We start from the raw sequence: 16,639 nt of genomic DNA on the forward strand, positions 1-16,639 counted from the left end.
TACCACAACTGGGAAAGAAGGCATTACTATTTATAGGTGAAGGTTTTGCCTCTGTTAGTGACGGGGCAGGCAAAAGAGACCTTTTTATGCTGAGAAACAAAATAATGTGTCATAAACATTTCAAAAATAATGTTCTTTAATTATATCCCTAAATGATGTAGCAAAGAAAGTTATTCATTTTGACAATGCGATCAATAAAATTATAAAGGGAAGTTGGATGCTTTGCTTTAATCTTGTTATTCCCCTCTTCTTCTGGATCATTGGAGATGGCTCAAGTGGGTAGAACTGGAGCTAGATTTAGAAATGCAAACTTGGCTAACATGATTGGTGGGTTTTGAATTCACACAGTATCTGAATAACTGAAACATTTGGAATAAGTAAGAAGTGTTCCTCAATCACATCTGTTTTCCTTGTAGCCTGGTACTACAGCTTGGCTTATCTGAACCATCTAATTCTCCTCCCCCTTCTTATTGATTTAGCTATCCAGGGCTACTAGTGGTACCTCAGTGTGTGCAGGACAGCAGCCTGCAGAGAGTAGCTCGCTGTTACAGACACAATCGCTTGCCAGTGGTCTGTTGGAAAAACTCAAAAACCAGCACACTTCTGCTTCGAGCCGGTGGCTTTCATGGCAAAGGAGTTGTTGGCCTTTTCAAATCTCAAAATACACAAACATCAGGTGAGTGCATGTTTCACTTCCAGGATATTTTGTGGGAAAGAAGTGTCTTCAATATAAGTTTACGCAGTCTGCTTTTTATTATGTTTTTCTAGTTTTTGTCTTCCCAAAATAATGCTCCATGGTATCATAGTGGGTGCCAGCCATGGAATTTAACATTTAGGGCAGTATTCAACTCCTTTGGGTCATCAGTGAAGATTTCCACTTGTGCAACAAGGCTTCCTTCCCCAATGTACACCCCATGCTTTGTCCAGATCTGCTCTAGAGGGTGGGACAACTTCTGGAAAGATTTATGAGTCACACTGTGAAAGTGGGGAGTCCCATTGTACAAGTGTAAAAACAAGAGACTTACATTGGACACAAACCATTATAAATACAGGGCCATCTCTTGTATTTCTCCCCTTCTCTCTGAAACATTGCAAGTATTTGCAATGGGGCTGATAATTGAAATAAAAATACTTAGGAGCATAATGGAATGAATGATGGGTTGAATTGCTTATGCCTTCTTGTGAACTTCCTTCTGAAGTGTCTTAGAGAAACCACCATCAGGAAGTGGATACTAGAGGTCATAGACATTTACTAAAATGTTCATCAAACAAGAGAATAACATGGAAGTTCAGTCCTACAGCAGTCTTATTTATGATGGCCTGTACCATGTTGTCATGGAATTATGTGGATACCAGTGCCCCCCCCCGTCCCCTTTAGATATATTGGACTCCAGATCCCATCAGCCGCCGGTGCTCAAGAATAATTGTGGCTGTAATCTAAAGCACCAAAAGAGCTCTAGGTTGGGGAAGGCTGCTCTGCAGTATCACTCCAGTAAGCAGCATACAGAATGCTTCTCATTCACTAGAATCTGAGGGGTGGAGGCATGCTGCAGCCTCATCTGGCATTCCCCTGGGGTACAAAATTCCTGTTCTGCCTTTGTGAGGCACAGAGCCAACATGGAGATGAACCTCAGAGTTCATCTAATTTGGAAAGGAGGGAAAGGGCTTATTCCTGAGATAAACATTGGTGTTGCTGGCCTGCCTGAACAACTTGTCCTATGGAATTTCTGAAGAGGACAGTGGATAGAATAATTCATAGTTATGCACAAGTTACATAAGCGGTGAATCATTCAAGAGTTCATGATGAGGATAGATGTTCATGGCTTAAATACTTCAGCATAATCCTATGAATGGCATACTACTTTGTGTGAGTTTGTAAGTAAAATACATACACACAATAAATGAATTTTCCACAGTGGCTCAGCAAATAATCTACAAAGCATAGCTGTGCAAGTTTGTGTGGGTGTGTACTGGTATCTACTTTCAGTATTTTAAAATACTAGATTACATTACTCCTTAAGCTTAACTACAAGAGTTGAGCAATTTGCAAAAATAAAACATAGCAGCAGAGGTAGAACTTTGGCTTTACCCCAATAGAAAACCACCGTACTAAAATCACATCATGTGTAGTCCAAAGTTTGGTGGTTACATAAACAGAATTATGCACAAATAGAGACTACCCCCTTCTCTACACTGTTTGGGGGCCCCTCAATGACTGGGCTTGCAGGAGGGCGGGAGAAGGGGGAAAACGAGGAAAAAGGCAAAGTTTTAAAATGGGAAAATAGGAATGGGGAAGGAAACAAGTGTAAAAGGGGCCTGGGGTAAAAGGGGTCTGCCTCTAAGAACAAAACTAGTTGTGGAAAAATAAAATGGGTGAGAGCCTCATATGAGGATAACTGTAAAAAGAAGGGTATTTTCATGAAGCAAACATGTTCCTCTCTTCAGAAATCTAAGTTCCAGCCACCAGACTCAGTCTTTGCCTGTATTTTTTGCAACCCTATTAATGAGCTATACCCAGGAAGTATTTTGGGAGTAGCTTTCAGCATAGCAAAAGTGACATTCATCATTGGCATGTTATCCTTATTAATGTGAGCAGACATGTTTTTATACGTGAAAAAGGAAGAAATTGCCTCCATAGCCATAAAGGAAACTATATATGGGGGCATGTTAAGTAAACGTCCATAATGAGCTTTTTAAAGGTAAAGGGACCCCTGACCATTAGGTCCAGTCGTGACCGACTCTGGGGTTGTGGCGCTCATCTCACTTTATTGGCCGAGGGAGCTGGCGTACAGCTTCTGGGTCATGTGGTCAGCATGACTAAGCCGCTTCTGGAGAACCAGAGCAGTGCATGGAAACGCCGTTTACCTTCACGCCGGAGCGGTACCTATTTATCTACTTGCACTTTGACGTGCTTTCAAACTGCTAGGTTGGCAGGAGCAGGGACTGAGCAATGGGAGCTCACCCCATCTTAGAGACAGCAAAAAAACAACAACAAGAAACAAAGCAGCTGCAGACTCCTCTGCAGGAACAGGCACATTAATGTGGTCCTGGTAAGCCATAGTTTGGCATGTAAACAGGCTTGTTTTAATGGGAGAGTGATGGTATCTTGATATTTTGAAATCAAAATTATTGCCACTGGAATTTATTCTTTATATATTATACTTGTGATCACAGAAGGGTAATTTGTACTTCCCATTGATACTTGGAGGTAGGTTGGTGATCAATAGTTTAATCAAATTTTATTTGTTGGGTTTTATTTTTAATACCAGAATATATTTACCATTTTCTCAACATTCTTTATCATGTCTGGATCTTATTCAGCTATCTAAATAAGAGCATACACTGGGTAATGCTTTCACTTCAATGACATGAAATATGCTGTATAAAGGATCAATATAATTTATTCCCTCCTTTGTTTGCATAGCTCCTACATCACTAGAATCATCAAACAGCATAGAACAAGAAAAATACCTTCAAGCCTTACTGAATGCAATTTCTGTCCATTGTAAAATGAATGGCAATACTCTCACTGTCAGGCCAACAATTGCTTTGTCTCCAGGTAATGTTATGCTTTTATATAGCTATGCTAAATGTAAGACCAGTCTGACTGTGTTATTATTTATTTTGTTTTGTTTCCTAGTTTTATCTCTATATTCTCTCAGTGTGCCGTTGTCTGAATGGTTCACTGTCCACATAGATGACCTGTCTGGTTTTTGCATATAAATTTTTCGTGTTTTCTGCATATAAATTTTTCAGGGTAAAATCAAAAGTAAAATGACTTGACTTAAGCAGAATTATTAATGAAATTCTATTCCATATAGGTGGAAAAAATGTACAGTGCTTATATCAAAGTATTAGAAATTTATGCTGAAGAAATTGATTACTTTTCGTTCTCTAACAAACATAGGAATAGGGTTTTTTTAAGCAAAGAGACTAAAATGTAATAAGCTTTTTGTAGATAGGTCTTGATGAAGTCATTAAGAAATGCATTAATATTCTATTTCAGTTGTCATGTGATGAAACCTGATAGGGTTCATGCAAAGGTAAAAGCTGCTGTCTTAGACACAGGAGCATGCAACTTGCCAAGTATGTCCATTTGGCTTAATCAGTTGGTGAAATCAAGTGTATCTAAATTCTGGCTTTTCTCATAACATAACACCATCACCAAATTGTGCATGCCTTGCTTCATTTGTTGTTAAATACTTTGATTGTGTTAGCCATGCCTAACCTTCTGTGATGCTGCAAATGTATACTTTTTAATTATGTGTAATGTCTCTTAAATGTTGTAAACTAGCAACAATTAGATATATAAGTCATAAAAAGAACATTTCTGTGTAATTTTTTAAAATACCTCTTGGGCCTCAGGTCAGGATAACAAATAGGTAGTGTCATCTTGCATGATACTGTACTTTTAATCTCTCCATTCTTTTTGACTGACTTTAGGCACTGAAAGGAGGGCTTCAAGAATGTCCACTGTGTTTAAGCAGGTAGTGCCAGGACAGTTGGATGTAAATCTATCCAATAGCTTTGCCCGAGGAGGTTAGTAAGACTAGTTCAAAGCCTACACGGGGATGTAATATGAAAATAATGGTAACATTTGAGGAATTGCTATTGCGTTATCCTTCTGTTTCTCAGTATAAACCAAATACTACCAACTAGTCTACCAAACTCCACCTGATCCACTTTTGAGAACAGGCTTACCCTTGCTGAAATAGAAACTGCACATGCAAATGGATATGCATGTGGTTCTTGTGATTGGATTCCTGCAGCCAGCAGCCAAGAGCTGTGCATGCAAATTCTGTTCACTAGACTGGGGCTATGCTCTTTAGCAGATGATGGGTGCCACCAATCCTGTCTTGTGGGTGGAAAATTAACTGAGCCCATGCAGTCATTTACACACAGAGAACCTATCACAAAGGAGGAGGTGGCAACTGTTTAACAAGCTGCTATGGCCATGCAAATATGTGCACACACACTTCTACAATATGTGGATATCTCCAGGCCAGTGTTTCCACTTCAGATAATAGTTGTAAATACTACTGGGCTTCAGGCAGTTGTAGCTTCTAATTGTTCCATAAGGTAGCTCAAAGGTGAATTGTGAAGGATATTGCTTTATTTCAGTTACTTGTATCACAAAAATAATGTATGAACAAACTTGTAATGATGAAGTAAAAATTACTTTTCCACTATATTATTATTATTATTATTATTATTATTATTATTATTATTATACACCAATAATTATCTTCATTTGCAACCTATATTGATCACTTTGAATTGTATCACAGCCAGTCCAGATTCTCACTTAACTGAGGCTGAGCAGTCAGCAGAGTGTTTAAGTGTAAACATTCCTTTGCATAAAGTGGCGCATGCAGAAGCCGAAGGAGTATGCTTGTCAGTCTTGAACGTGGTGATATAGAATAACCAGAATTGGAGTTTTAAGTACTGGGAAGAGTGACACTTTAAATCTGAAGTTAAATATATCTGCACAGGTGTCATTGGAAAATCATGTTCTAGCAACTAATAGATTTAGAAACTAATAGAAATTATGATTTAAAATGTAATACACCCTTAGCAATGAAGTGAGAGTAGAATTTGTAATGCTTTGTATTACTGGTTATATACTGTGGGAAAGTAAGGAAGGTGCTGAATTGTGAAGACAGTAGTCTGTCTAGAGGCTCACTTCATTGCCCAATTACTCCAGAGTTCTTGAATTTAAGGCAGGTTCATCTGTTGACTACAATATGACTAATGTTCTTGACTGAAAAATGACAGTACCAATTGAACTGCATTAAACTGAGAAAGCAAGGTGGGATTGTGCACAAGTACATGGGTGTGTTTTACACTGGTCATTAGCAAGGCCTATTAGTGTATTACTTGAGTTTATGAAACAGTTTGTATGTTACACTAAATCAAGGCTTAGCAATAAGTGGACCTTCAGAAGTCTAAGCAAGCCATCAGGCTCTCATGCTGCCAGGAGCATTTCAAAGAATCTGTACTTAAGTGTTATATGTTAACTAGGAACAAAGCCTAGTTGCTAAACAAGCCAACTTCATAGTGCATCATTTGAATTTTGCTTGTTTAGCAATTAACTACTGTTTGTTTTAAACTAGGATTCATAGATCACTCACCTACCTATTTTGAAACTGACATCTTTGGAGGAGGAAAGATGAGGAGAGCACATGAGCCCAACATTTTACTCACATTTTCTGTGGCACATCTGTGGTTAACCATGGTTTAGAGCTGCATGCTAGCTAGTTTAGCACAAAGGGGGTATAATATAGAAGGGTTCTTGTACTGTGCCTACAGAGAAAGAATCTATGAAGAAAGTACCACAGTTCTTTTGGAAGCTAGTCAGTAGCAACACTCTAAACCTGAAAGCCTCTGTCTAGGAGTAATTGTCAGTCACAGAGATCTTCCAGCATTGCCGTCATATAACTTGGGAACCAGATCATATGTAACAGTGGCAGGAAATGAACATGGTGGGAAGAATAATAACTCATCCCTGTTATGGGGAGCATAACTCAGTCGGTAGAGCATAATCTATGATTCCTCTCCTGTCATGCTGCCATTATTCACTCCCAAAGTCCTGTAGGGAAGTACTTTACCACTGAATTAGGAAGTGAGAAAATAAGAATGCACCATGGCAGGACACTTGAACACAGTCTGGGATCCCCCTCATAATATCACAACTTGTGGTTTCCCATATCTTCCATTCCAGAGTGTCCATGCAGACAGTGAATACTTCATTTCTGACATTTATTCAGAAGTACTGTATGTGTACATTTCATGACTGTTCTGTGTCACATTCTATATAAACAAAAAAATTAATTTACTGTAACTTTAGAAAAAAAATTGCAGCCAGGGAAGCAAATTTTTCAATGTTCACTATTATCAGGTTAAGTTGTGCAGGTTAATTAAATATACTAACATTTTTGACATTGACCAATATGATTTCTAATTTATTATAATCCAACAATTCAGCATCAGCAGAAGTGATGACAACTTTTTTTAACTTTACAGTGAAGCTTATTCTTTTACACGTATTCTGTCCTGATTTTAAAAAGAAAGTCTGCAACCATAAAAATTAGAAGCTCCATATAGAAGCCCCCGTCTAGATTTAGTCTCTTTGGCAATCATTGCCTTATATTTACTTATTTTTACCCTTATCTCCATAATTACAGTTACTAGAATTTTTATTTTTTCAAATAAAAGCAAGAATTCTCTAAATTTTGGATGTACTGGCAAGCATACTAGATTCCATTGTTTATGGTATCTGTCAGAAATGTGACCAAATAGTTTCATTTTGCAGGAGTACAAACATATTACTTGAAGTAGAGGCTTCTGCTTCTAATTCCCCTTTTTATTTGGCTCAAGTATGGTATGGTACTTAATCAGGTATCTGAAACAATGTTTGGCATCCAGTTTATCCTCCAGCCATCTAGATATTAAGTGGTAATGTTAGTGAAATAGAATGTTTCCACAGGAATAATGGTCCCCTACTGCTCTCAAATACTTTGATGTCTCTGTAGAAAAATTTGGAATCTAAGCAAGAAAAGAAGAGTTTGTAAAACAAAGCAGGAGTCATTGTTACTGTGGTTTTCTATTTAAAACTACATTTCCATTATACCAAATGGCCTAAGTAACTTAATCCCATGGGAGGACTAGGTCGTCTTCTTCCTCCCACACAATGCATGAGTGCTGCTGGACAGGACTGCCCAAGAACAAAATAATGCATGCTAATAATGTGACTGTAAATAACCACATGCTTTGCATGGTGCTTTAGGAATGTAGATCTGTTTAGGTAGGGTTATGTGGACGTCTGCCCAGCATTTAGATTAATTTTATGCTTCTGGCAATCAAAGTGGGCAATAGAGATAAGTTGTGCTAAACATTTTTTAACTGACAAATCTCACACATTTTAAAAATGTTTTTCACAATGGACAAGTTTCCATTTGGTATAATACAATGGCACATCATTTTGGCTGTTTTGCATGTCTGCAATTAGTTGCAGTGGCCATGAACATTATCCTGTTTGGTAAATGATTTAATATAGAATTTCCCCCCTCCTATTCTTTTTCCCAAATTATTTTAGCTTGATTTGCTTTCCTTTTTTTCCTTTTTGGCAATTCCTTGGCGCTAGCCATTAAAATCAAATATAATTAGCAGTTGTTTTATTTTAATCAAGTAAATAGAAATGTACAAGTAACCTTTTTCTTCTTTCCTGTTCAATTTGCTGTGACTGTCTCATTGCAATGTGCATTCCATTGCTCCTCCTTTTCCTCCTGTCCTTACTGCTATCTGCCAGTGCTTGGGTACAGAGATAAATGTTTCACACATTCAAATTCCAAATCAGGAAGAGTCCATCAAGGTACCGTATTCTTTGCACTAATAGTACATTCTACCATCTCCATGATTATGCATATCAGTATAGAGAAACCATGTAAACTTGCTTAGGCACGCAATTTAGTTACCATGTGACAGCTTTGCTGCAGGATGATATGGAATAACTTCTAGATCATAAGTATCCTTGCCATCATTGCAAGAAAATGATAAAGAATATATTATCTCATCATCCAAGCTTTGATACTCAGTAGCCACAGAGTAAAGAAATGCTGTTATCTGCTGAGTAAACATTCATGCTGACATAAATTTTAAAATCATTATTTAGTAACATTTTACAGAGGTAATAAACATAGACCTTGGTGACATAGTTATTAGCACTGATAAAACAATGATCTCAAAATGAGAACAGGAAACGTGTTGTATGCCACTTTAGGTTTGTTGTTGTTTTTTAATAAAAAAACTTCTGTGGCAAGGAATAGTAGCTGGGGAGTGATACGTAGAGACCTGTAAACCCTTTAATCGCTGTAACTCATCACTGGTACCTGTTATAGTCTGCATGTGCTTTTCAATTAGCTGTGACTGTCGCTTTTATGTGGTGCAAATTATAATCAAGCTCTCCTTTGTCGATAGCAAAAAGTGGGATGGGTTGCTTTCTCCTGGACATCCTTTGGCTTTTAGTTTTAAAAAATGAGGACTAACATTTATTTTCTGTGTAAGCTCTGTGATTCTTCGGTAACAAATCATGGGGGTTTTTTTACTAATGGTAATCATGGTGGTTTTTTTACTGAAGTGTTTGCTACAGCTTGCTTTATTTCAAAGAAGGGACTACAGCAGCTTACCAGGTTCAATTTCCTAAGAAACCATTTTTGTTTGTGTCCTCTATGTTCACATGTAAAGCAAGGAGACTGACTTTGATATATCAGCAGGCATGTCCCTATTTTTACCGTTTTAGTAAAAAAATCAGCTTTTCAAAGTGTGCACCTATTTCACCAGGAGTACTCAAACTACTATTTTTGGTACTATATGCATAAGCCAATGGCCTCCATTCCAGTGCACTGTAAGATTGGTCTGTTGCTGCACTTGCAGTTCTTAAAGAATTATTGGTGCTAGAATAGAGCCTCTTGTGGCCTTATACACTCTCATATGAAACAACACCTGGAGAAAAGAGGCAGCAAGGTTGTGGCCTAGATCATACATCTCTGTAGTTTGGCTGACACCATGGTCAAGCTACACACTGTAATTGTAACATATGCAAGCATAGCAGCAAGTGGATTTTTTAGATCCAATGTGGAGATCCTTTGGCCTTCCAGGTGTTGCTGAACTAAAGTTCCCATCATCTCAGGCCATTGGCCACCCTTGATGGGACTGATGGCAGCAGTGGTATAGCAATACACAGAGCACAAAAGGTTTCCCACATCTGGCCTAGATCATAGGTTCACTCCCAGTGCCATTACTGCATCTATATGGGCTTGAGAACTAACCACGTGGCTCACTAGCCCAACTGATGTGATGTTGCTTTTTTTACTGTTGCAACATAGAACCCAGCTACATGAAGTGGTTTTGTGATGGCAGCCAAAGCAAGCAATAAAACATCTTTGAACTAGCAGCTTCTTTCCCCCACCTACACTGAACAGTAACAGTAACAGTATGGCAGGAGCATGGCGACACCCACCAGTCAGCCATACAGAATGCATAGAAATGCATAGGAAGAGTTCTGTATTAATGTTAAATGCGACGTGGTTTCAATTATTATCTCAGTTTAGACAGATCTGGGCTATGCATTACTTCATAGAATAGAATTGTAGAATTGGAAGGGACCCAAAGCATCATCTAGTCCAACCCAGAGCTGGCACATTTTTTCCAGGTGCATTATGTGTGACCTATCCAAAAACATTGTAACTGAGATTCAAATGTTTTCTTTTCAAACAATGCACATTCCTTACTGGAGAGTTACAAAATAGTCCAATTCCATGAAAATATGAAATATTTCATGCTATTTTTAATCTTTCTAAAGGTGTGTGGGCAAGTCTTCGTTCTAGCAGTCGGTTTATCAGCACTCAAATGCCATTCCTCGATGTGGGTGCAAGATTAGCAGGAAAAGATGGTTCACCTTCATATACCAGCAGTAGTGCATATTTTCAAAACCGGCTTCTGAAACGCCAGGCTTCCCTCTACATATTTGGAGAAAAATCTCAACTAAGGGTATGGATGCTTTCCAGTTATAACTTTGTATTTTTGCTTGGCTGCTTTTAAAGGGGAGATTTGTATCTAACTGTGGTGCAATACAGCACAGAATTATGCAGGTTTAAGCCCTACTAATTTCACTAGGCATTAAATGTTCATAACTGTGTGCTAGTTTGCAGGATATCTTTAGAGTGCATGACTACTTAAACGATCACAAGTATAGAAGTTTCTCTCCCTGAACCAGTGAAAGAGATACACATTTATTGCTCATTGAGTTAAGAATTGTGAACATGTATCAAATGTACTTCCAAAAGCAACAGAAAGACTTAACATAATACGGCATAAGTTTTTGTAGACAAGAGTCCACTTGTGTCTGCACACATGAGTGCAAAAGGGGAAAACTGCACATGGTGGGTTAAATGGCAATGAAATGCAAGGATCAGTTAGACCTTCAGTTTATACAAAATAGTACAAAAAATGACAATTCATAGCATCCGTAACACAATATCAAGGTTGTTAAATAAATCAACACCTGTTATGACTCATGAGGATTGGGTAACATCCAATTGTGGCAGCCTGTTTGCGTCAGAGCCATTCAGCTCATGAAAATGGGAGCAGGGTGGGAAACCACTCAATATTAAAGTAACACTATTAATAAGGTGTTAAAGTAAAATAAAGCAATATTTTACTTTAGATGCACATTATTAACACAAGTAAATACCTTCTTTGTCCACAGAGCTTCAAACTTGATTTTGCTTTAAATTGTGAATTTGTTCCTGTCGAGTTCAGTGACATCCGGCAAGTGAAAGCTAGTTTTAAAAAGCTCATGAGTGCTTGTGTCCCTAGCAATATTCCTGCAGATTCTGAAATAACATTCCTTAAAGCACTTGGAGAATCAGAGTGGTTCCCACAGGTAAAGTGATATGGTGGAGTCATAAATGTCTTGTGATTTCTGATGCATAACAAAGTGCTATTTCTGTCCAGTGAAAAATTCTCCTTTTCTTCAATAACTGCTTTAAATATCATATGCTGTATTCTTATGCAGACAGTTGTATTTCTGTGTTCACAGTGACAGATGTGAGATTTGACGAATGAAGCATTACATGGCTCCCTATAAATTATAATCAGTCATGAATATGTAGTACATGGTTGTTATTATTTACTTTCTCTCTTAAAGTCAGTTTAGATATTTTGCTGCTTTTATTAAAGCAATTTCAGTTTAAATTTCCAGTATTTAAATTGATGTAACATGAATAACAGTGTGGCTGAATCTCTTATTGTTGGTTATCCTTTGTAGTTAAGGATCTAACCACCATATTGTATTCATTCAGTACTTTGGCACAAGTCTCCTTGAACTGAAATGGATATTTTCTGCTTGAGTGCTCTGCAGATTAGACACTTGTTTCAAAAAGTTATGGTCTACTGCATCTAAATATTTTTAGCCAGGATTTTCTACAGCAGACATTATTTGAGAATCAATGGCTTTTTAAAAGTATATTGCAGTTGGGCAGTGGGCAGCTTATCCAGACTGGAGCCCCGATATGGGGCAAATGGGGGCTTTAAGCCTTTCTTCATTGCAGGGGTCCCAATTGGTCTCACACCTGCTATTTATATTGAAGGGGGAAAACTTCTATTTCCACCAATTTCTTAGTGCAATTAAGTTAATTAATACCCATTCAGGACCTCCCTGGATGGGCAAAGATTAATGCCTCCAGCCACCCATGCCGGATCTCTTCCTACCCCATGTTTGGAGTTTACTTTTTAAAAGCAAGTCACACAATTGGTAGTAGTATTGTATCTCATTTGCCCCCCAATTTGGGTTGGGGAACCTGAGGCCCTCCAGGTTATGTTATACTACAACTCCCATCATCCCTGACTATTGGTCATGCTAGCTGGGATTGATGGGAATTGCAGTGCAACAACATCTGGATGGCCACAAGTTTCCTACTCCAATGTAGAATATACACTCACGTTTTGCAGCTGTAGAGTGTGACACAGAATAATCACAAGCTTTTTTATTATATGGACTAAGAGTCAGTGGTGCTTGAAGAGATTACAGAATATATTTTAAATCAGATTATCAATCAAGGCTGCCAGTATTAGACTTCTGGACTGTTCTAAGCCCTCTTTGGATTTAATATGGGTAAAATCCTTCCCATAACCTAGATCTTAGAGCTGGGTTATGCATTACTTCTGATGCCAGTAAAAAAAGCATCAGTATAGCATGTTCTCCAACTCTCCCTCCTTGATCTGTTGTTTATAACCTCTGACCTCAGTGAAACTTAAACGAAACTGATTGTAGCTTTTAGACAAGGGTGTTGAATAATATTCATATAAAAATAAGTCTTTCTAATACTCATTTTTTACAAGACTAGTTTGTTGAGTACCAGCATAATTTGATTCCAGAAAGCATTTTGTTTACTAATTTACCCTTCATTCTAACATATGCTCTTCATCTTTTATATATACATACTGTATATAGCTTCACAGAATAATGCAGTTGGGTGTGGTTATATCGGAGTTGCTTGAGAATGGTTCTTCAGTTTTGGTTTGCCTAGAAGATGGCTGGGATATCACAGCACAGGTGAGCCTATAACATATTAATGACCAGCAAAGATCACTTTGCTCTGACCAGTTTACTTTGTCTGTTTAATAACTTCAGATACCAAAGAATGCATCAGACTTAAAACCCTTCACAGCTTTCTTTTATGTAACTTTTTTTTTTTAAAAAAAACCATCCCTTGAATCTTTAATCCTTTAGAAAGAAATGAACTTTTTTGCTGATGGCCCACTGATGTGTAGTGTCTCTCTCTGTGTGGAACTGGATCTGTCTCACATACATTCATACTTGCAAGCATTCTTGTCCTATAATTCTGGTGTTTAGAAAAGGCTTGGGGTAAAATTAAACTGCCAGTAATTTTAGTCCTATGTAACAAACCATGGAAGAAATGAACAGTAATTCCAGATCTCTTTGACTATGTTTTTTTTTCTAAAATTGCAACAGGTTACTTACTATATCTAACATAGTTTCTGAGTTATCATGGCCTAATGTGAAAAAGCAGTGTGCTCTGATTTCATTCATCCCCTAGTGTGAGCAGGATAAACCCATTGTGCCCGAACCAGGGATTGCAGTTTGTTGCTCCCTAAGTAGTTATTATCAGCAAACATGATTAAGATTGGTTATCAATTGTGGCTTGTTTGGGAGCTATAAACCATGGTCCCTGGTTTAGATATAACATGAAACCAAGGGTTCCTGGTTTGTGTATTCCATGTGCACCAGAGGAGTGGTCCCAGAGTGATTGGGCAGTAGAAATTTTAAAAGTTGGACAACTTGTTTTTTTCTTTGAGCCTCATCCTCACCCCTCCCAATTCTTTACTGTTCTAGCAAGCTGTATCTGATGGTGACGCAGGGTTTGCATCACTCTACAAGCAATATTGACATTGTACATATTCACAGCAGTTCTGCTGATTGGTCTCACACTTCAAAGATAGAAGTACTAGGTACACTAAACAGTTGGTAGGGGGAAAGAGACAAGGAAAGGTATACACCACAGCAGTGCCCAGATATTTCTCTTGCAACATACTAGATTGTTTCTAATGTGCTGTATCTAATGTAGTACAAATGTCATTTGATATCCAGGTGGTGTCTCTCGTGCAATTACTTAGCGATCCATTCTATCGAACACTTGAAGGTTTCAGAATGCTAGTGGAAAAAGAATGGCTGTCCTTTGGTCATAAGTTCAGCCAGCGCAGTAATTTGACTCTCAATTGCCAGGGGAGTGGATTTGCTCCTGTTTTTTTGCAGTTCTTGGATTGTGTTCACCAGGTAAGTTGAGCAAATCTTTATCTCTAATATAGATAGATAGATAGATAGATAGATAGATAGATAGATGCAAAGTACCAACATTCCAGGGTAATAGACAAATATATTAGAAAAAGAGGAACATGTTTTATGTTCTCAGTAGGAAAAATAAATTTAGTGCGACAGAAAAATGTGAAATTAAAGCTGTTTTCATGGTAGTAGTGTAATGTACTTCTACCATACTTCTCAAAGAAAATATAAGCAAGTATCCACAAATCTGCTCCATAGATGCTATGCCTCTAGTCCTCTGGCAAAAAGGACTCCCCCTAGCTCTCACTTGCAAAGCAGTTTGTAAAGTTAAGTGACAGCAGCAGTATCTTTCTCTCTTTTTTAATACATATTTTCCATATCTCAGCACAAATTAGAGAACCCTAAAGCCCTCTTCATTGCCATAAAGCTTTGGGGGGAAAGGTGGCAAGTTGGTGGCAATCACAAATAGTGGCTGCCCGATAGGCCAATCCAATATTTGCAGACACCTGCAGGTAAGATTTTTCTACATTTGCAGAGCTCACTGGTGCTAACCCATCTACCTGAGTCAACACCAAGAAACAAAAATGAACATTCTGGATCATCCAGCTCAGTATCATATTTCCAACAGAGGACATGTGATGCGCAGATCAGCTTGTAAAGAGGATGCGGTGGTGATAGCCATCACTTGCTAGCTCCTGGCATCTGAAAATCATAGCCATGCTGCCTTGTACATGAAATGGACTATAGTTCAAGAAACCTTGTGTTATAATAAAATGGTTAGCCTTTAAGGTGTCTCAAGACACTGTTTCTTTTTCTGCATATAATGTTATCCTCTATCAAAGTTTTTTAATTCCTATGGTCAAATCTAGCATTGCACTGGAATAACTACTTTTTGGATTGTAGTCTTGCCTGTGTAGAACATGCTTTTCTAGAATTAATTAATTCTGCATAAAGATGACAATGGAATCCTTCTGTTTCTTTATTTTGGATCTGCTGTGCAAATTCAATCAGAAGCAATAAGTGAAGGTTTTAATGGCATGCCACTTTTAACATGCTGAATGAAACTGGAATGATCCTGTGGAAAAAAGCCGTCCTTGTTTCAACTAGAGAGAACATATAAAACAGGGATTCTTAAATTAGAACTGCATCATCTTACAAAAAGCCATTGTTTATGCCAGTATCTCCAGGTGTCAGCTGAATTATTAATGTGAATCATTATTTCACAATAGCAACATCTGGTAGATCTTGTAGATGTTTCTAGGAAGACAGAATTTGTGACAGTGATGTCACACTAGAAAGCTTCCATCACTTTCTCCAGAATCCCGTGTCAGTTTTAATGTGTTGTTATAATGCTGCATTTGCATAAAACTTTTATCTGTGAAAGTTATTTCTTCTCTTCCTACCTCTTTCCATTTCCCCACCCTTACTGTAGTGAGGAAAAGTTACAGCATATGCTGCTGTCTCAGCCATGTGTGTTCTTTGTAGGCTAGACATAGACTGGGTATAATCCAAAGGTACACTTAAAATGAAATCTCACTGAAATGATAACACCTTCCACCCCACTACCTCTATAGTAACTATCTGTCCTAGGAGTAGCCAATGTCCACCTTCTAGATGCTGTGGACTCTGCCTGCCAGACTTGAAGAAAGCTAGGAAATTTGGTGAAACCTAAGAAAACTAGGAATTTGGTGGAATATAAAAAAATGTTCAATGAATTGTTTTTGTGGGTAGCTTTTTCCTTTCATAGTATTATCAACATCATCATCATCACTTGGGAACTTAAAGATCTGTTTTCAAAACCCATTTGGCATGGATGCACATCTTCAGTAAATGCTACTTATCCATTTTAAGTAATTAACAGAAATTGTAATTGTTGTGACTGAAGGTCCTAAAGAAAAATGGGAATACTGGAGCCATTCAGCCTCCTTTTCACCTCCTCTGTTCTTTTCCTGCAGAAAAAAGGACAAATTACATATTATGTGGAAGATCTGTGAGGGACTTTACTTTCCTTCTGTGGGCAGGCAGCATCTGTGGGAGGGGTGAAAAGTAAAGCACTCCTCCCCCACTACTGCTAACAGATTTTCAGGACAACACACACACACCCCAGCTGCTTTCCAGGTTTTTGGTTTTGAAAAAAACACCTAGTGAGACAATCACAGATTCCTTGTAACTCCTAGTACTTGAAGAAATATTGACTTCACTTTTAGCCCACTTAAACAATAATACCACATTGCCCTAGTTGGCTTTAATACAGTTCCAGCAGACAGTGTGGTGCAA

The 16,639-nt window shown here is 38.0% G+C and overlaps 1 protein-coding gene across 2 annotated transcripts in view; it reads left to right on the forward strand.

Moving 5' to 3' along the window:
- Positions 1-16,639, forward strand: part of SBF2 (SET binding factor 2) — a 206,580-nt gene that overhangs the window by 178,782 nt on the left and 11,159 nt on the right. For both annotated transcript variants that reach the window (XM_053391246.1, XM_053391253.1), the window contains 8 exons: positions 480-676; positions 3,425-3,559; positions 4,444-4,539; positions 8,309-8,371; positions 10,361-10,548; positions 11,267-11,443; positions 13,013-13,114; positions 14,171-14,356. In XM_053391246.1, the coding sequence (XP_053247221.1) occupies positions 480-676; positions 3,425-3,559; positions 4,444-4,539; positions 8,309-8,371; positions 10,361-10,548; positions 11,267-11,443; positions 13,013-13,114; positions 14,171-14,356 (1,144 nt within the window). The remainder of the gene's footprint in view (positions 1-479; positions 677-3,424; positions 3,560-4,443; positions 4,540-8,308; positions 8,372-10,360; positions 10,549-11,266; positions 11,444-13,012; positions 13,115-14,170; positions 14,357-16,639) is intronic.

The sequence above is a fragment of the Podarcis raffonei genome, chromosome 1 (assembly GCF_027172205.1).
Source record: "Podarcis raffonei isolate rPodRaf1 chromosome 1, rPodRaf1.pri, whole genome shotgun sequence".
Classification (NCBI taxonomy): domain Eukaryota; kingdom Metazoa; phylum Chordata; class Lepidosauria; order Squamata; family Lacertidae; genus Podarcis; species Podarcis raffonei.